Source organism: Chamaea fasciata, unplaced genomic scaffold (genome assembly GCF_029207755.1).
Source record: "Chamaea fasciata isolate MVZ Bird 193981 ecotype frontalis unplaced genomic scaffold, bChaFas1.0.hap1 SCAF_13, whole genome shotgun sequence".
Classification (NCBI taxonomy): domain Eukaryota; kingdom Metazoa; phylum Chordata; class Aves; order Passeriformes; family Sylviidae; genus Chamaea; species Chamaea fasciata.
Genome location: NW_027094098.1, coordinates 7,056,950 through 7,077,574, shown reverse-complemented (window position 1 = coordinate 7,077,574; position 20,625 = coordinate 7,056,950). Strand labels below are relative to the sequence as shown.

Here is a 20,625-nt window from a genome sequence, read left to right as displayed (position 1 = left end):
ATTTCGGGGTTGGCATTTGGGAATTTTTCCCACCGTGTTTTATGGGAGCAGGATGGGTCCCCATCAGTTTTAGGATAGCAATATATAATGGCATAGATAGTACCAGAAAAAGAATACATTGGTCTTCCATATTTTTATTTAATCATTTTTCCAAATGAAAAATTAATGACTTTGCTTTATGACTTGATTATAAAAAAAAAAACCTCAAAAGGAAAAGTCAGTAAAAACAACATTTTCTACATATAACTCTCTTAGTAATTACTTAATTCTCACTTTTAAAAATGCAGAGGTCAGATAACCCAAACTATGTCATCAGTTCTACTGGAGCTGCTTTGGAATGATGATCCCTCATTTTATTTTTTATTTTTTGTCAGGAGGTCACTGAAGGTATTTGTGTTTGCACGGTGGTATATGCCCAAGACTGCCCAATGCACACTCCCTTCACAAATCCCTCTCTCTAAGCTTCTTTGGAGAAAAAGTCCTAATTGCCTGTTTCTGATGGCTGATCTGATGCTGTTGGGGAGTGTTAGGATGTCATATGCAAGAGACTACAAATTATGGACACTGAAAAGTGCAGGCCAGTAATGAAAAATAAAAACATTTTGTTCACAAAAAGCAAATTGTGCAATAATGTCAAGTTGGAGGTAAATGCTAGAAACAAACGATGAAAATGAACTCCTGATACAAGAGGAGCTTTTCCTACTGAAGATGAAAATATTCATCACTGGGAAAGTGTTTTGGGTTTGACATTTTAGAGTGTATCTAATTTTTTACCCCCTTTGGCATTTCCCTCTGATAATACAGCAGCTTAGTTTATTTTACTAATACCAGTTTTAATGAAGCTAATGTGATTTACCACAAAAGACAACATGATTCATACTTATTTATAAAAGAAACGCTCATCTAGGAGACAAAGTTAGTTAATGGTTATGTGTGTGCATCCAGCATGAAGCAATGCTCCGATCTGTTAAACTGAGATAAAGATAAGAAGATCTTCAGCAACAATAAAAGACTGACAAAAACAGAGCGCCTGCTTCCTACAGATAAGGAAAAACCAGACGCTCCCCAGGCACACAACCTTATTTGCAGCACCAGTGACATTACGTGCACGTACACACGTAGGAAGGTGGCACATTTTGATTTTGTACATGTAGGGAAGTATTAGAGTAGACTTGAGACTGAGGGGAACAGGCTGAGCAGAGGGATGATATCTGTTGACAAGAAGGCAAATAAAAATATTACCTGTGGTCAGACAATCTACCTCCAGCCTCCTCTTTCCCCTCATTTTCCATCAATCACTCTAATGCTACTTGGTCCAAAATGCTTTGGGACTGGCTGGTCATTTTTAGGACTGTTTTGTCCCCAAAAACTGGGACCATGTGATTCTTAAGATGACAAGGTGTGTTTCTGTCTGCCACAAGTCTGGTAATGGTCACAGCTGGAATAAATGGACAGCTTCTGCTTTCCCTGCTTGGCTGACAGCACACTGCAATGAAGGGAATGAGCACAGACACTGCCCTCATTGTTCTGCCTCTTCTGTCAACCATGAACCAGTTACACTCAGAGCCCAAGTCAGCAAAGCACTTCATAACCATGTGATTTTTTGCCAATCCTTAAATGCTCCTTAAATGATGTTTCTTTTTTACTTAATTGAAGTGCAACATAACGGTTTTCTTCCTCAAACAATCCCAATCCTCAAAAAAATACAACCAATGATCAATCTAAATTTCTGACTCACTGATTAAAATGTTTGCAACCTGCTACCAATTTTGGCCAAGTACCAATGCTGCTTATGAAAAATTTAGCACATTTCCTAAAGAGGAACTCCTTGTTATACTCTTCATATTGCAACAAATGTTCAAAACAAACATCCTGACTAAAAAGAACTTCAGTGTCAAAACTGTGAACAGTGTGAAACAGATTGGATCATGCTTTGGAAGCAAACTCTGTGCTTAAAAAAAAATAAACATGGTGAAAACCAGTGATGTTAGCAAAAGGTGTTGGTCAAAACCTTCTTTTTTACATATTGTGACAAAGGGTCCAAGAGTATGTCAGAACAAATGACACGGGATGATAATGTCCTCATCACCATAAATAAAGAAGGAAGCATCTGAATGACAAGTACATATGATGACAATAGCATATATAGCAAAACATTCAGGTTGCCAAAATATCTCCAGAAATGTGTGCTGTGAGTCCCTGTGCATAAATACACACGATTTGTTCAGAGAATAGTTACTGCAATTCAGATGTGAGCAAGAAATTTTCTTCAGTCTTATCAATGCTCTCTATATTCCCTGTTCAACATGAACTGAATGCCCATAGACATCAACTAATTAAAATTTTAAGTCAATGTGAGAAACCCCTGAAAAGACTTTTTATAAGTGCTTCTTCCCCTGTAAAATATGTATCTAAACTCAAAATTCACAACTAATATGTTGGTATTATATGACAACTAATAAATATTCTGTTGCACAGTAAGTAAATAAATTATTTTGTCATTAACACAATGAAAGCAGCACAGAAAATTATTTCTGGCTCCAAATTAGGTACTGCAACACCATAGAGATTTGATACTGCACCAAGACATCACACTAATAAAAGCAAAGCTGGATGAAAACGTAGTTTTCTGGCCTACCCCTAAGCCTAAAGAGAGATGTTTGCAAAAGTTTGCAACTTATATCAACAGTATTCAAAAATACAAATTACTAGCACCGAGACCTTAATTCTTGCTGTAATTCTTTAGGGGAACGGTCTCTCCCCTTTTGACCCCCCTGGAATTTCCTCTCTACAAGTCCATACCTAATTGGCTGAATGCCAGGATCCTCCCAGAAAAGGATACTAGATAAGACCCCTGTATTTCTTTGTTCTTTCTCTTTCCCTCCTGGAACTTCGAGGAATAAACGTCTTGGAATAATCTGGGGGTAAGAGCCTCTTTTGGAATCTTTTGTCCTGTCCCTTTGGAGATATTCCTCCAAAGCCTCTCCAGAGCTGCTCCCAGGGGGGGCTGCGGGGAATATTTCAAATTCTAAAATATGATAGGGGTGTGTAAAGTGGTACACAAACTGAATTGGACAGCTCTTGCTCAAAGTTGAATCCAGAATCTCTCACAGGAGAGATTCTCTACTCCTCCATACAAGCACAAGATCAAGATTCAAGACAGGTTTTCCTGAGGGGCTCAGGAGGAAGACAAAAATGCTGTTACTTTAAGCCCTACTTCAGCAGAAAACCTGAAGGTTTTTCAATGTCAAGAATAAAATCAGTCCCATAGAGATGGCACTAATAATTTTCACAAATGATGAGGAAAAGGAACTCTCCATTATTTTCTCAACATTTTGGCAGCACATGAATGGTAAAAGAAACTTAAATAAAAAGTGTGAATTAAAACCCTCACAACCACTACTGCAACAATGTGATCATGCTTCTAAGTCAATGTTGGTCATCCAAATGGCTTCTGAGTTGACAAATAGGATCATTTCTACACAGTCAGGCCAAATTGAAACTTGTATGTTATTTCCTTTTAACAACTAATTTATTCAGATTGTATTTCCAATTTCTTTCTCTCTCATTCTCATAAGTATATGTTATTTCCTTTTAACAACTAATTTATTCAGATTGTATTTCCAATTTCTTTCTCTCTCATTCTCATAAGTTATATATGTCCCTCTCCCAGACTGGACTGACCACACTTTGTGTCTGCCAGTCATTACTCTGCTTTTTTAATTGAAAAAGAACCATTTCTATGACCAGCCACAATCTCGCATGTCATGCAAAAGTTTCTGAAAACAAAAGGCCACAGAACTCAGTAGTAATTATGCAGGTTTTAGTAGTGGTTTTAATTTTTTTATTGCTATACCACATATATATTTACTTATATATACTTGCCTCTAATAATTTCTAAAAATAAAATGAACATGAAAACCAATTAGGTTCATAAAAGGAGGTTGAAGGAAGAGATATTAAATGAAAGAGTAAACTGAAAAGAGAATCACAGAAAATTTTTTATTTCCGAAATATATGTTGCTCTGAGGTGGCTCATTTCTGGAGCTGGTCACTGATCCAGTCAGTCCTTGAGAATGCTGAGCAATCCTGTAAATTGCTTAATACATTAAAGACTGACTTCCATAGGCATGAAAAATATTCAAACCACATTAATTTCCTGGATTATGTGAGAATGGGAAGTTACTGGATCAGAAGAATCAGCCTCAGGGAAGCATATATATTCTTATAAAATGTTAAAAAAACCTAACAACAAATAAAAGAGATGACATTTAATTTCCAGTATTTAATAGTGAAACCAAGGCAGAGTGTACCTACAAAGTCCAATCATTCTCTTGTGAAAACTGGGTCAGATGCAAACTTGTTTGCTAGAAGAACTCACTGACGTTTGCACGGGATCTAAGCATCCCCAGCTACACTGTCAAAATGATGCTGAGCTGTTTCCACAGCATGGGGCAATCACAGCTGTAATCCTATTGGAATGTTTAGTTCACACTGAGGACATGAAGCATTCACACTCATGTCTCCTTTGCACTGCTCACTCAAGATGGTTGTGCCCCTGCAATTAGAGACAAGACCTGATTTTCTGTCAGTGCACGTGATTTACCCTGCTCCAAATCAGCCCTCAAACAAGGCTGAGCTTCCTCAGCTTAAGAAGTTTCTATAGTGGGAATTTTCACAGGTGCTATTTCAATCATGCTTGAAATCCCATTGGAAACAAAGTCTCATTAGCATCTCAGCAGAGATATAGATTTCCCAAGATCACTGTCAGTGATATCTAACAAGTACAGGTTGAATGGCACAATTCAGAATGATGAAAAAATTCTGAGAAGAAGATTCTGAAATACTGGATTTGGATGACAGAAATTTACACCAGACTAATCAAGTAGGAATAGTTCAGTAGAATCAAAACAATAAAAGTAAAAAGCTAAGAAATTTCCCTGGACACTTTTCAACATTAAATGTTTCATGTTGAAAATGGGAAATCAAGGCCAGAAATATATTGAAACCATAATACACTCTTGACTTGCACAAACAAAGCACAGAAAAATGGCAAGACCAGAAACAGACAATGCTTAGTACACAAAGAGTCTGCTGTGCAAAACAAGAAGAAATCAAAGATGAGCGCTTTTTCTCTAATGAGAATAACATGAAAACTTAGAAATGGCAGTACTGGCTGTTGACTGTGGTGTGTACTTATCTTGGAGATCATTACTCGGTGTCCAGAATATTTTCAAGACAACTGTGAGAACTGCTAAATCAGTGTTCATCACAGCTGACAGCTCAGCAGTGACCAGTCACAAGTAGTGCTGTCCAATTAACACTGCCCATAGACTGCCGAATACAGACACGTCTGCTTTGGTCATGGAAGTACCTCTGAGCTGTCTTCTCATCCCTCCACAATCAAATACCTTTTGCAGTTCTGAGGGAAACCTATTCTAAATTATTGGTCTTTTCACTCTCCTCAAATACTGTGCTCACCTACACCAACACTTCTGTGAATGGAAGTTGGGGGTAAATTGCAAATACTTGAGCTGCAAGTCTAAATGCAAAACTTTTCGGGGGGAAAAAAAAACAAACCTAAACTAAACAAAACAGAGGAAAAAAAATCAAAAATAAATCATAGGCAGCTTTTAAAAACATTCTCCATGAAGAATAATTTTATCTTAAGAAAAGTCTCAAGGGGACACTGCAGTTCTGGGCTGACTGACCCTCCCCGTCAGCTCAAATTCCTTCAGCTCACAGAAGGATCCATCCCAACAGAACTGAGAAAAATCAGTCTGAAATCTAAAGGCCAGGATAAATTTATTTTGCTCCCATGTTCTCTCATCGCTCCTCCATTTTCTTTCCAGAAATTCAGTCAGTCATGAGATTCTCACAGTTTAACACAAGACCAGGCAGCAATTTCAAGGTGAGTCTGTTGCCCAAACACCTATTACGTGAAATGACCATCAGGCAAAATTCTGGTAAATGATGGAGTTTTCTAAATACTTTAAGAGTAATTCAATCTTCCAAACACTTACTGCAGTGTTTACTGAAAAGCAAAAGGACTGGGAAAAAAAATAAACATTCTATTTTCCACAGCATGGAAAGCCTGACTTTCTATGTGCCCTTCTTTTGCTCCCTCATGTATTATGAATGCCAGCACCCCTCCAACCCCAAACCTCTCAGAGAAAAAGAAATCATCACTTGTTAAACCAAGCCACTGAAAACTTACAGAACCTTGAATTATCTTGACCAGGTTACCTACAAAAAGCAATGGGCTTCAAGTAAGATAGTAACATAAGCTTGATTCCTTCTTTATAATATTTTCTGTGCATATATAGAAAAACAATTTTTATTCTCTCAATAAAAGAGAATGTGCTGTGTGCATGTGCAACTATGCAAGTGTATAAATAAATAACAGCAGCTTGTACAAATATCTGTATCAGTGTTTTGGTCTTTGACTCCAGGATTAAACATACTTTTCTAAAAAAGGACTTTTTGGGGGATTAAGTTTACATTTTCTGTATTTCTTGATGAGAGCAATTACTTTTTAGTGCATGAACAGTTGCTACTTACATTAACTTCTGTTATAGCAATATCAACGACGCTACCAACAACAATTAAGGCATCAAAAGTGTTCCATGCATCAGTGAAATAGTGCTGTTAGGACAAGCATTCAGCAGAAAGAGAGCAAGAGAAAAACACAAACAGAAAAAGAGAAGAAAAGGACAGTGTTATAACACAGAAACACTCTAGGCTTCTCTGATGTACCATTTTACAATCTAAACTTTCCCTTTCATAGCTAAAAAAAATTGGTAGAAAAAAAAGGCTATTTATTTCCCATATCAACATAATTGACCTATGACTGGTCTGTACTCAAAACTTTAGAAACATCAGATCAAAATCTGTGACTTGTCCAGATGATGGAAATAGTGGGGAGACAGAGAAAGAGAAGTAGGGACTGGGGAAAGTAAGCTGGGATATACTCACATCAGCTTCACTGAGAACGACGTCTACTATGCTGCCAATAACGATGAGGGAGTCAAACGTATTCCAGGCATCACTAAAATAGCCCTGAACAGAGCAGGCAGGGTGCAAACGTTTGTGATTACACATGAAATGTCAAATATTTGCATACTTCTGTTTAGTTTTGCATAAACAGAAATTAGTTAAACAAAACCTGTGGTCTAATGAGAAAACAAAACAAAACCAAACAATATTGCCTACTGAAGGAAAAGCAACATATATGTGCGTGTGTGTATATATATAATTATATATATACATGTACAGACACACACACAGACACACACACTCTACACATGCAGAACACACCATCAGATAAGCACGATGTTGGCAAAGCAAGCCATCATCCAAGATTGGTTTGGGGCTTCTAGCAAGGCTGAAAAATTCTAACATATATACCCTAATGAGGACAACAAGACTCCTTTCATTATATTTCTGCAAGACCAAGCCAATTGAAACCTCCTTAACATCATGGATTTTGTGATAGACTTATCTAAGTGATTGGTAAAAATATTCAAAGGGTCAAGTCTCATCATTGGTTAAACATGCACAGTTATTAATGTGGAACTGTGCATAAAGATTAGAGAATTGATTTCATCTTCTACTCATAAACTAGGTCTAATATAGGAACTCATCCTACATTTGCAGTCAGAGGCTGATTCTGTAGCCATTGCAACCTGAACAATTTTTTAATGTTTTTGGTTGGTGCAGCCAGTTCAGTGTCTGAAAACTCATTTTCATAAATTGCTTCATGACCCTTCTGACATTTTATGCCTTTAAATATATTCCCCACGTGTGTGTTACATGGCTGCAAAGGCTTTTAAAGGGCTATCAAGCAATTAGCTGACTGCAGGCATAAAACTGCACTTTTGAGCAAAGAGGTACTTCAGAAGAATCCTCTAGGTAGGTTCCAGTGTGGAACAAATCAAGATGTATTACAATTGTTAAGACAACTATGCAGACCAGAGTTTTCTACAATATGTGGCTTTTTCCTAGTTATTATAAAAATCCAGAACTGCAAAAATTACTGAACTTGCCCTTTACCTTACTTAGATTTAGTAAAGCATCAGTCTACCATGACTAAGGAATGTGCATTACATGAGAAAAGCTGAAATGTACATTTTGTACATGTACATTTCTTGGTAATTAATTTTAAAATAGTAACTTTTCAGCCACTATTGAAGCTCTAAACTAATGCATTTAGCAAGAAGTTTAAAATTACAAACGTGCTAATCTAATCTTGTATCTAGTTACACTTTTTTATTACACTGTTTGCTCTAAGATGATGTTTTAGCTGAATAGCTTAAGTTATTACATGAATTGTCGGCAGAGAAAAAATTTGATTTTAGAATTGGACTGATATCTTTCTCATGATTTTAAACTGGTAGAATTCCTAGTCATTTCAGAGTTTAAAGTCATGCACCTGAGTGCATTAATATTTGAAAAAAGGCTTATTTTGAGTGCAAATTTGCTCCTGGAGACTATGAGAGAGCTGCTACAGTAGACAACAGCTCTACATTTCATTCTTGGAGAGGAAGCAGGGTCAGGAAAGGCTCATTATGTTTCTAATGCTACTCTTTTTAAACAGAAATTGCTACAATCTTTTCTTTGCCTAAGGGAGGGGCTGTAACAGGAAAATAGATCAGAGTATTATTATCTCTACAACCCTTTGCAGTACTCTGGTTCTTTCGGATTAACCATCAATTCCAGTTTTGGGGCAAAAGCCAGTGCTCGTGGATTTGGCCTTCTGAAGAAATGCCTCCACTCCAAAGAGCTCTTGCACAATTCCCTACTGCTCCCTCCTTACTCATCCCGCTCATGGGAACAAACCATTCCCAGAGTTTTACTAAGAATCACACTGAACCACCCCAACGATACTGAAATTTATAATCCTAATGAGATTAGCAGCTGCCAGCCAGAGAAAGAGAGCTGCTCTCATCATATTGTCCCTGATCATTCACATTTCTTATTTCTAAGTATCTTCCTTGATTTTAGAATAGCAATATTTTTATCTATGTATACACAAAGTAAGAGACTATTGGCAAACAGCAAACACATAATCAGCACAATCCTGAGCTGTGCTACCCATCTTCCTCTACAGTGGGAACCAAAAAGGGTCCTCCAAAAAAAGGATAATTTCAGATATAGAAAAAGTTACTTTACTAGACATGCTACAAGATAAAGCACTGAAATTAAAAAATCACATTTTGATTCAATACAGCTAAAACACTTTACAGCTAAAATAATTTACACATTTATTTATTTATGAAACCTTTTCCATCAGTATAGACAAATATTGTTCAAACTAATATGAAAAGCAAAAGCATACAAATAAACAAAAAACTAAGAGAAAATAAAGATGGTTTTGGAAAAGGGAGGAATGGACAAGTCACAGCAAATAAACATCATGCAAATAAGTTGTTTTCACCACTGCAAGGACCCAAGATCAATTCACTTACTAGCCATCTTTCCTTTTTTCTTACAAAAATCTGATGTAAAACGACATGGAAAATCATTACAAGTTTAAGCAACAACTGGCTACCAGGAGGCTGTACATACGGTATGTCTGGATGGATTTTTTTTTGATTCCATAGCTGTATTTTGGTTTGAATGGCACTGAACCATGCTGAGCAACAGATTTTAGCAAATGTGTAGAAAAAGACCTGTTCTTTTTAGCTTATATTATGAAAAATTTGCTCATTTGAGAAATGCCGAAGGACAAAATCACAAATCCTGGGGAATATGTAGGCATAGAGAATTAGCAACAAAATATGTTTCCATACATCTACCACATAAATATTTTAGTTCTTTTAATACTCTCTTGGAAAATTTAGGGCCTCATTCTGCAAAGTCTTGTGTGATCCAATCTCCCAGTCAAGTGTGCCAGACACTCAGCATCACCTTTTCTACTGAGCACTTCTCCAGGTTTTATGTATTTCAGAGCTGGAAGGCAGTCTGCAGTGCCTTGGTTTTACACAACACAATATCATAAGGAAGAGTATCAATAATTTATAGTAGCCTTAAGTTTATATGACCAGCAAAACCAAAAGATCACCGTTTTCACAGGACTTTTGTCAACATATTAAGGGGACACTGTCAAGCAGATGAGATAAAAACTAACAGGTTTTTATCTATTCTTATTTTTACAGAGTTAAATGGAGCTTTTACTTGATGCTTTGAACATCTCTGAAATAACTTTTTAAATGCACAAAATTAATAAATAGAACTTTATTCTGTCAGACTAGCCTAAGAGACCCACCCACCAGTGACACAGACATAGAAGAAATCTATCAGTCTTCCCTCACGGACCCTAAAGCAAAGCATTAAGTTTGGTTTCAGATTGTTCCTACTATTATTAAACCTTAATAGGAGTTAAAGCAATTAATTGTTGTTTTAAACATGCATCTATTTTGAAATTTAGATTAAAGGTCTTAAAATTCTGCTTAAGGCTGCTAGCTGATTTGTGATTATTAATGAACTATGTAATATGTGCTGCCAATAGGTTTTGTTAAAGAGTATCTGATAATTTAAAAGGTTACAATCTCCAAAGAATAACAGGAACAACCTTAAATATACTTTATTCCCTTCCTGCTAATTAGTCTCTTCCAAAAGTCTGATTATTATCATGGGCTTTAAATCTTGTCCTGCTAATTAAAATGTTTAAGGTGTTCTACATCTATGAGGGTCTGAAATCCAGGAAATTAGGCCCTTCCACTGGCAGTGTCCGCCCTTCAAACTCTCAGGGTTCAGATCCAGGGATGTCTCACAGTGAAAGCATCCAGTCAGATAGAAAGCATGTTGCAACAGAATTAAAGCTCAAATTGTACAGAGTCTTAGAGACCAGTTTTAAGACATTGCATTTGCTAACGAGTAGGAAGCCCACAGTACAAATGGAGCACTGTGATTTGTACACTCATGATCAGACCACTGTGTTTGGCATTAGCTGCTATTTCTGACTACAGTCACAAGTGCATGGAGAACCATACAAGGATTCACAATCTTCTTTCAAAAAGCAGATGATAAAATGCAGCAGAGTCCTCTGTGCAAAACAAGGATATAGAACAGGAAATACAGATCAGGAAACACAACCAGCATACTCATGACACTGTGGTCCACACAGCTGAGCTATCTCCTCTGGGGCCTCATATTGTACTATTTTTAATGTGAAATCCTTAGCATTTAAATAAGATAGCTGACACAAAAATACAAATAAATTCATTAGAAATGTACAATGGACTGGACAGTGCAGAGCGAGACCACGGGAGAGAGGGTAAACATTAACCCCGAACTCCACAGTTCACATCTCAACACCAGATCTCAAGTGATGGATAATTTCTTCACTTCTGCAGGCAAATACGAGCTGGCTTTAAACCAAGTAGCTCAGTCTGTTCAGCCAAGCTCAGTACTAAATGCAAGCTGAATAAATAGTTTTGAAAGTCTGGAAAGCTGTTGTGCCCCTGCTGCAGCCTGAGCTCTGGGCTGTGCTGTGAGCACAGAACTCCCTGGGTCAGAGCAGGAATGGGGCTGCCCAGAGAGCCAGAGCTGCTTCACAGCAGCACAGGGCGCAGCTCACAGCCAGCCCCACAGCCAGATATCCTGGCTGCTTTAAAAGAAGGGCAATGGAAAATAAAAAGTACCAGTCTTGGATGGTGAGAGCAGTATACTTCAAATGGCTCATCTGGCTTTTTTCAAATTCCAAGTGTAGCAAGCGAACACGTTTTACTTATTTACATAGCCCAGAACAAACATTAATTTCATTGTGCTAAAAACAAATTCAGTCTGTTTTTTCATCATTAACTTCTGCACTTCATAAATGCAGTATGAGAACTGAACAAAAAGGCTGCATTAGCTGCCACAGGATAGTGTTATCCTTTTTTCAATTATAGTTACCAGTTTCTCTTGCAAGTCTACTTTTGAAAATGTGTCTGTATCATTCATATTGACAGTGTCCCTTTAAAACAAGGAATCAACCACTCAGTGTGGGGCCTTCTACCAAATATTATGCATATATAACTGAAAACATAAAAATCCAAAAAGGCTATTGCATTCGTAAATTATTTATGTGTATGTTTGTAACACTTGGCTATATTTTATAAAGTAAAGAAATTATTTTGCATTTTAGAATAGGAAATTATACAGGATACAGGTCTTTACTGGAGATTAAATTAGTGTCAAGTAATGAATGTAGTACCCAGAACAGGAGACGTGGTAATGCTTGTAACAGGAAATGATTTATCTGAATTAGAAATGGACATTTTCATTACCTCAAAATATTCCAGATCTCATCAACCACTTTTGTAAGGCTTTTTTCTGATATCTGCATTTCATTTCCCGGAGTTACATTTCTATTATAATTTCTCTGACAGATAAAGACGGGAAATGTTGGTTCTTTTCGTTCTTTGAATGTGAATTCAAGTGTGAAACTCATTATACTTAATTCCTGTGGTGATGACCTAATTAAAGCATATCTTAAACTTACCTTGGGTTTGAATGCAATCAGTTTCAAAACCATTTCAACAGTGAACACTCCTGTGAAAACCATATTCATAATGTCCATCGCATCATTAAATAGCTTAGACTGTCCATAATGCTGTGAATGAAAAATAGAATGCTTACAAAAGCAAAGGCTTTAAAATATTAAGTGAAAGCAAGGCAGCCTAAGACAAAGTTGACAAAAACACAGCACAGGAAAACACTTTTTACTAAAAAATTTAAGAAGCATATCTTTATACGTGGAAGATTAGTTGAGTATCCCTGGTCAAGCATGGAACTGTTTAAAACTATTCTGTTTAGGCACTGAGCAGAACAAAACTGTCATTCCTCAACATCCTAAGGGAATCTCCAGAGAGAAAATAGTTCCCACAAAAGACGAGTATTAGAAAACAACATTTTCCCAAGTTTCGTATGCAAGGTTTTAAAATTACACCAGCCTGTGTCACACCTGCTTAGAAAGCCTGAAGCACGGTAGTCACAAAATAACACAATGTGTAGGAGGTATATTTTTAAGAGGACAGTGTATGCAACTTTGCTGAAAAAAGCAGAATGGTTTTGTAAACTGAATTCAAACCACACTTTTTCTTAACAAAATCTGAAATACTAGGGAAAGAAAGAGACAACTGCAACATGTCACAGAAAAGTACTGTGATTAGAAGTGCTTTCTTTAAAATTCTACTTCATAAAAATATACAGGTTGCCATAATTTAAAGGCATTATATCACCCATATCCTTCCCCTCAATTTATGCCAACAGCTTCAAGAGAGTTTCTGCTTTTCCTACCTGCATAGCCAAGCAAAGGGTGTTCAGCATGATGAGGACAAACATGATGTATTCAAATCCAGTAGAATTCACCACATACCAGAACTTGTACTGGTAAGGATTTTTTGGAATATATCTACGGAGAGGACGTGCCTTCAAGGCATACTCTACACACTGACGCTGAAAAGCAAATACAGCAAAACCTTTCAGACTAACTGAGCAGTTAATCAACTGGTAATACAATGATTAAGTGAGAATTGTTAAATATAACTCTCAAAACCAGTCTGTCTACTTGATTTAGGGCCTTTTATTATTAAGCAATAACAAAGTGCACAAGGAGCTCACCAATCCTTACTTGATCATTTACAGCTGCATCTAACCATACCCACGACTCAGCCACAAGCAAAACTCAAATAATGCTCATGGAAATTCTGGAGGGGTTTGCCCAATGTATTCTAGTACGTATGGGTATAGTACGTGGCAGGACTTTTAAGTCATCCATAAACCATGTTTTATCTCTACTCCCTTTTCAACCACCAATGGGCCTGCATAGCATAAAACCCTAGAGTCAGCAAAATAAATACTGCACAGGCATTACTTCTAATAGCTCAGTTTAATTGCCCAGCAAAATCACGTATGTTTGAACATCGTGGATTCATCTCATAATCTATTAGGGCCAAAAATCTTCAGGGCTGGGCCTCCTACTTGTCTCTGGAGGAATTCTTACAAGCCCTGACTAATGGGGCACATGGTGCAGAAAGAATCCTGGCCACAGCCTCTTGCTTGGCTTTCTTTAAATGAAGTGTGTTACAGTCAGCCAAAAATACCTGAAAAATTGTGATTCATGAGTTTCTCAGTCAAAGGACTGAACAGTAAATGGGGACAGATTTTGTAATTTTAATCTGAATATCCCCTGTGAATTTCCAAGTAAGTGGACTGAGAAGTGGAACATTTTGAACACTTGAACTTCAGACACTTTCAGACTTTTTGGAACACAAAAACTATTTTCCAGTCCTTAGTGTAAAACCTCTCTCTGCCTCAGGATAACCTGGCTGTATTCTCATTATTGTGACACCAAAAAGCAAGATACTAAGAAGCCAACAAGCTTAGTGGACAGCTCTCACAACAAAAGCACTCTTGAATTGGACTCACAGAAAGATAAAACAACATGAACACCCAGTGAAATAAATACCCAGATAGTAAAAACTCAAATTAATAAATACAAAGCTATGTGTTTGGTGCCCTCTTCTGCCCCAAAGCAGAAAGGAAGCTCCTCGTGCATAAACAAAAAAGTCTACTTTCAAAACTTAAGAATTCATTATTTATTTTAACCTGATTTTTGTCCAGCTCACAGTTCTTGTACTCTTGTTCTCCCTGTTCTTGGAATGTAACAATCACAAAACCAACGAATATGTTCATCATAAAGAAAGCAATAATGATGATATAGATGATGAAAAAAATGGAGATCTCCACTCTGTAGTTGTATACAGGTCCTACATTCTCGCCATTTGAATCAATGGCTTTGTATAGCAACCTGAAAAACAAAGAAAATGTTACCTTTATTACCATTAAAATGAGAAAATAGTAAAATATGCAGACTCAGAGGGCAGATTTCAGAAATGGTCTGATGTTCACTGTTACCTTCTTCTATTTACTGACAGTGTTTACAAGAATACAGAAACTAGAATAATCAGCACACATTGTTATACTCTTTTTTTTTCTGAAAGAATTAAGTTAATGACCCAATGGTTATAGTTTTCTTTTATTTATTTATTTCCCCAAATAAAATTTTCTCATTTAGGGAAATAATGAGTGGCAGTTAGCTCTTCCTGGTTTCTCTATGAGTGTACTGCTGTCTGATTTTTTAGTAAAAGGCTTACTTGAAGGCCTAAAACTTTCAAATTAACCTTATTTAAGGGCCATTGATGGATAAGCATCTAAAACTGTTACTTCCATTAGAGCTGAGGAGCAGGTCCTTGTAGCCAATGTAGCCAGATGGGGAATCAAACAATATTGAAAAAATCACCTTTTCTTACTTTTCCTGAAATATGGGATAAGTGCCCAGATTCAGGGTAATAGGTTTCTTTACTTCCTCCCTTTTTACACCACCACTTAAAACAGTTTTATTGCCCAAAAATGTCTGGTAAACCATAGCAAATAGTTCTGGAAAATGCAGCTCTCACAACAACACTGTGCAAGCATGGAGAACCCACTCACGCTGGCCAGCCTTCAAAGGTGGAGACTGTGAAAAGGGCCATCATAGCAGACAGAACGTTATCAAAGTTGAAATCACTGTTTTGCCAGACCCTCTCTTTGACCATGGGACTATCGACATCTCCGTCCTTATAAACGATGTAAATCCCTCTGTGGGAAAGAAACTGGCATTAGTGAAATACTGAACTGATCTCAGAGTTACTCAATGCACTGATCAAAGCTGTTTCTTACATTGCCTCCTCATGTTTGTTTTATTGCCTTGCTAACCTGTGTTTTCTGGTGGGATTAAGATGACAACTCCAGTTTGCACAACCCTAAATCGCCTGACACAGGCCTGCCCATACATAAATAGTTTAAATTATTCAGAACATAATGTGTCACATTCTTAGACCAAAGATCTCCTCACCGGCATTCCTCGGGGTTCTGTTTTGCCTCATCAGTGCACTTGTAGAATTTTCCCTACACATAAAAACAAAAAAGCAATGACAAAATGCAGAATATGCAAGATACATGCTTTTATACTATGGTTGGTTCAGGATGGGACCAGCCCAGTTCCAGCAGCAAAACACCAAGAATTCAATTCAGCTTTTCTTTTCTTGATGCACTGAGAGTTCTCAGAGTGTCTTACCTTAAACAGCTGCACCCCAATACAAGCAAACATGAATTGCAGCAGAGTTGTAACAATCATGATATTACCAATAGTTCTAATAGCCACAAAAACACATTGAACAACGTGCTGAAAAGAAAGAAAAAAATACATTTCAATGCAATTTGTCACAGACTACATACCATAAAAGTAATTTCTGCATTCATATTTGAAATTACTATTTTTCTTTTGCCAACATTATGCCTAACACTGTAATTTGACCTGTTTTCTAAATTTGTCTGTAATTTGCACTGAAGAGTTGGTCCATCACAGCCCAAATCTGCACTCAGTTGCAGCTCCTCCACACACAAACTGCTGTAACTGTGGGCAGAGCCTGGGCTGGTTAACAACAGTTATGTGTTAACTGATTTCCGTCCTTGCTCTGTGGACTTCTGTAGACAATTTCTCTTGAGCAAGAACTTTGAATCTGAGGCAGGACTGAAGGATCAGGCCAACAGAAATATGACTTAAAAAATAAAAATAAACACCTTAAGTCCTTTTGCTCTGTTTATTGCCCTTAGAGGCCTCAAGACTCTTAAAACTCTGAGAATCTTCACAACTGAGATAGCACTTGATCTAGAAGAAAAAAAAAAATATAATGTTACTGTCAAGGTAACTGATTGTATTACAGAATAAAAATATCCTTGTGAATTCCTGAAATGTGAAATTTGAAAAAAACCCTTCAACTAGAACTCTCAAGATATGTATACAGGGGGGGGTTATTCTTTATCGATTCTTTATTATTAGGAAATAGCACTGATCTCATAAATACCGTAAGAATCATTTCGATTTCTGGAGCAAATTTGGAATTAACAGCTCAGAAGCTCATCTAAGACTATAATGGAGCAAAATAGTCCCCAAAGTATTTTTCAATGTTGACAAGCTCTTTTGAAGACACTGTGTAAATCCTGTAAATCAATGAATCCTTCAATTTCCAACTAACCTGAGATCAAAAGATCTCAAATTACTTTGATTCTCTCCGTTTAAGTAGTTAGGACTGCATTTTGAGAAAATAAGAGCGCACAGTGTTTTAAAGAGCACCCTGTGAAACTGAAAGCTTGTGCAGTAGGAGTTCTGGTTACCAGCAGAGTTCAGAGTGGGCAGCAGCTGCCTGACACCCTCCCCTGCTCTCTTTGAGTCACCAGGGCTTTCACAGATTATTTTTAATATGGAAAAACCACCCAATGAATCAAGAAGCACATTTAGACTCTTTTAGTGTGTTTAGTCCGACCAAACAAAATCAAAAAAACACCCTCTCCACTACCACTTATAGTCCTGATTAAGGTATAACTTCTCCCCCCTCAAACACTGTCTAGTTCCATATCCTCACAGGTCAAAACTGGAAAAACCAAGCTCATAAAATTAGACTGTGGATGTGACAACAGCTCAAGAGATGGGATTTAAACCTCCTGAAGCTCCAGGAAACACCTGCTGTACCATTCAGAGTTGTGGTGCTCCTCCTCATTCTCTTGGTAATTGTGGGAAGTAGTAATTTGTTTCCAACCCGTATTAGTAATGAATTACAACACTCTCCATTAAAAGCACTCCCTTTTGCCAGCCCCATCCCCGAGCACTGACGCTGCACACCCACACACCATGGGGGAACAAAAGGAGCTGAAACACTGATTCCAGTATAAAACCCCGGAGCAAAAATAAATCATTCACACCACAAGGATAGTACTTACTGAATCCCAAATGATACCAGAGAAACGCCCACAACCAGCAAATCCAGCAAATTAAAATAATTCCTGCAGAAGGACCCTTTATGAAGGAAAGCTCCAAAAGCTGTCATCTAAAAATAGAATTGTTACACACTTAGTCTATATTTCAATTTATTAAAATTCACATTTAGGCTGTTTACAAGACACTTGCCTAGAGTGTGAATGCATACAATACTATCTCACTTTCTAAAATCCTTTGAGATATAAAACAATCCCTCCACGATCATTAAATCTTTCATTTAAATCAGAAAAATTTTACTCAAGCAACATCAACAAATATGCTAATTGTTTCTGATGTCAACTAATGTTTTATTTTGTGTAAGAACAGATGAGACTGAGATAATTATCCTGAATTAATTTGGCCTTAGTTAGAAAAATTGCTACAAAAAAAAAAACATTTGAGATTTCCTTGTTTACTAAACTGTAGAGTCCAAATTCTGACTCCTAATCATTCATACTATCTTAAGAATTGAAGGAGCTGAAAATATACTGCAAACACTTGAGAGTCAAAGCTGGTACAGAAGCAGGACAAGGCTGTCCTAAGGCAGCATTACAAGGCTGTTTAGTTTTGGCTTATGGGAGACATGAGGGAGTATCTTGGAATGACACGGAAGAACTAATACATGTTTTGTATTCTGTGTAATCAGAGGTCCCTAAATTTTGCTGTTCCGTGGGGCATATCAAACGTTGCTCTTCCTTTTGGACTTTCTCTAATTTTTTTGTTTTCTGTCCCTATATTTCAATGAAACAAGCTAACAAAGTGGATCTTGTATGCATTATTTGCAGGTTTCATTAGGAAACCAGCGATAGAGACTCTATTAATTATGGCTGCCAGCACCGGGGCAGATGATTTTGGGTATCAAAAGATCAAATTGACTCCTAAACCCATGCATTAGACTTCCTACCATAAGTGTAAGAAAGTACCAGTTTAAAAATGCACAGAGGAATCCAATTAAACCGTTAGATGGACAGACTCACCAGCTGTTGAGAATATTTCATAAGTCTTTCCATAGTTATGGATTAAGTCTGAAACACTGAAACTAAAGACTTGTAACAAAAATAAGGAACCCTCTGAAAAATACCTCGTAGTCAGCTCAGTACGTGAATTCTAATTTCTTCAACCTCAAGATCTTCTTACAGAGCATGAATACTGAGCTATTCCTTGTTTTCCACAGGCAACAAATTTGATGCCATCTAGAGAATATCCCAGAGTGACTTTGCATTTTAATCCCTTTACTTTCTATTCTGTTCCTCAAGGAATAAGGAAGAGATTTTATTTCACTTCCCCTCACAGCAAATTACTACAGCTTTGAAGACTGTTCCCCAGTGTAGAGCAGAGCTACTGGCAATGGGCATCTCAGTGCACTGCATCCCTATTCAGTGTGCAGACATTTCCAGGCCTTCTGCACAGCAAACCATCACCACCAGTAACGGCTGTACTTCTGCAAATGAGAGATGCAATTTTTTGGAAGCAAAAATTAATTAATCTCCTTATTCTGTTGTTAAGGCTTCTTTTTCGTGATCAAAATACCAAATATTCCCAAAAGCTAGAAGAGTAAAAATCCTAAAGCTTTAACCTATGCTGCTAAGGCATGAGACATGTAACATAGTTATATTACAAAATTTCCATTAAATTAGCTCATTCACTTACAGCTGTACAGAGTACAGCTCTAAACTCATCAAAATCGGTGGGAGTTGAACACTAAAAGAACCCTGAATGCCAAACTACCATCTATCTACAACTACCCATTTACATTGCATATGATATCAGCGGCACACAAAGTTTCATGTAACGACTCCCACAAAAATTAGGTCTATAACTGACGTTAAAGTCCAGGTGAGGTACTTATCTTCACATGGATACTCATACTTCAATCACCACAAATCGCCGTGGAAGCATTTGCTAGAACTCTCTAGTAAGTTTAAATGGTGTGGCATCAGCACAATAGGGGGAGGGAGAAGGCACAAATCCCTAACCTGACCTTTGCTCTGACATTTTCACCTTTCCCAAGTTGTCCAAACAGGATGATAAGCTGAATTTCAGTGTCATCCAGGGATTACATAAGAGAATTCTCAAACACTTTAAGTGATGTTGCAGCTCTTCCGTTATTGACATCCTCATTCATACCCACAACGCTGTGCAATGTGCGAGTCCTTGTTTGAGAGCAGTAAAAACACAGGGAGACTCCCTACATGCTGAGTGAGAGTTATTCTGCTTTAATGCTTGTTTTTGTACAAGTTTCTTCACTACAGCTGATAATATTGCCTCTGCTTATCCGAATTTCAGTTTCGTATGTTTTTTAACTGGAAATTAAGGAATACTATTGTTACTGTAGGTCTAGTTTTGAATTTTCTCCTTGCAGAACACACTCCTTCTGTACAACTAGGATACTGTGGGAAGCACAGCGGAGGACATGGAGGGCCCCAGCCATAAGCAAGCAAAGCCAGAGTCTGAGACATGTTAGTAAAGCAGCACTATGTCTGTGTCAGGTCCTCACTACCCACTACATTCGTATGGTACAGTTTATTTTCCTTTTACGCGTGAATGCACTACAGAGCTTCTTCCTCAGGAAACCAGAGTCAGAAGCATCAACATTTTTGGCTGTGATGTAGCTTCTTGTTTCCTTGTAATTTTACAGTTCCAGATTTCAGCAACCCGAGCTCCAGAGCTTCCTGCTTCCCTTGGATAACTCATAAATTGCTCAGCGCCAAAATCTTTTGCAGTTTGCAGGACTGTTGCTTCTCTTAACACATCCAGCTATGCCTCTTTATCCTGCTCTT

The 20,625-nt window shown here is 37.4% G+C and overlaps 1 protein-coding gene across 2 annotated transcripts in view; it reads right to left on the bottom strand.

Annotated features, from left to right (window-relative positions):
• The window catches only part of CACNA1D (calcium voltage-gated channel subunit alpha1 D), a 171,041-nt gene that overhangs the window by 37,194 nt on the left and 113,222 nt on the right, over positions 1-20,625 (bottom strand). The window contains exons 23-32 of one of the 2 annotated variants that reach the window (XM_066195629.1): positions 17,809-17,915; positions 16,612-16,699; positions 16,106-16,213; positions 15,884-15,936; positions 15,481-15,627; positions 14,596-14,797; positions 13,285-13,443; positions 12,488-12,598; positions 6,976-7,059; positions 6,562-6,645 (exon numbers count right to left, since the gene is read on the bottom strand). In XM_066195629.1, the coding sequence (XP_066051726.1) occupies positions 6,562-6,645; positions 6,976-7,059; positions 12,488-12,598; positions 13,285-13,443; positions 14,596-14,797; positions 15,481-15,627; positions 15,884-15,936; positions 16,106-16,213; positions 16,612-16,699; positions 17,809-17,915 (1,143 nt within the window). The remainder of the gene's footprint in view (positions 1-6,561; positions 6,646-6,975; positions 7,060-12,487; positions 12,599-13,284; positions 13,444-14,595; positions 14,798-15,480; positions 15,628-15,883; positions 15,937-16,105; positions 16,214-16,611; positions 16,700-17,808; positions 17,916-20,625) is intronic. The other variant, XM_066195628.1, reaches the window with a different exon arrangement.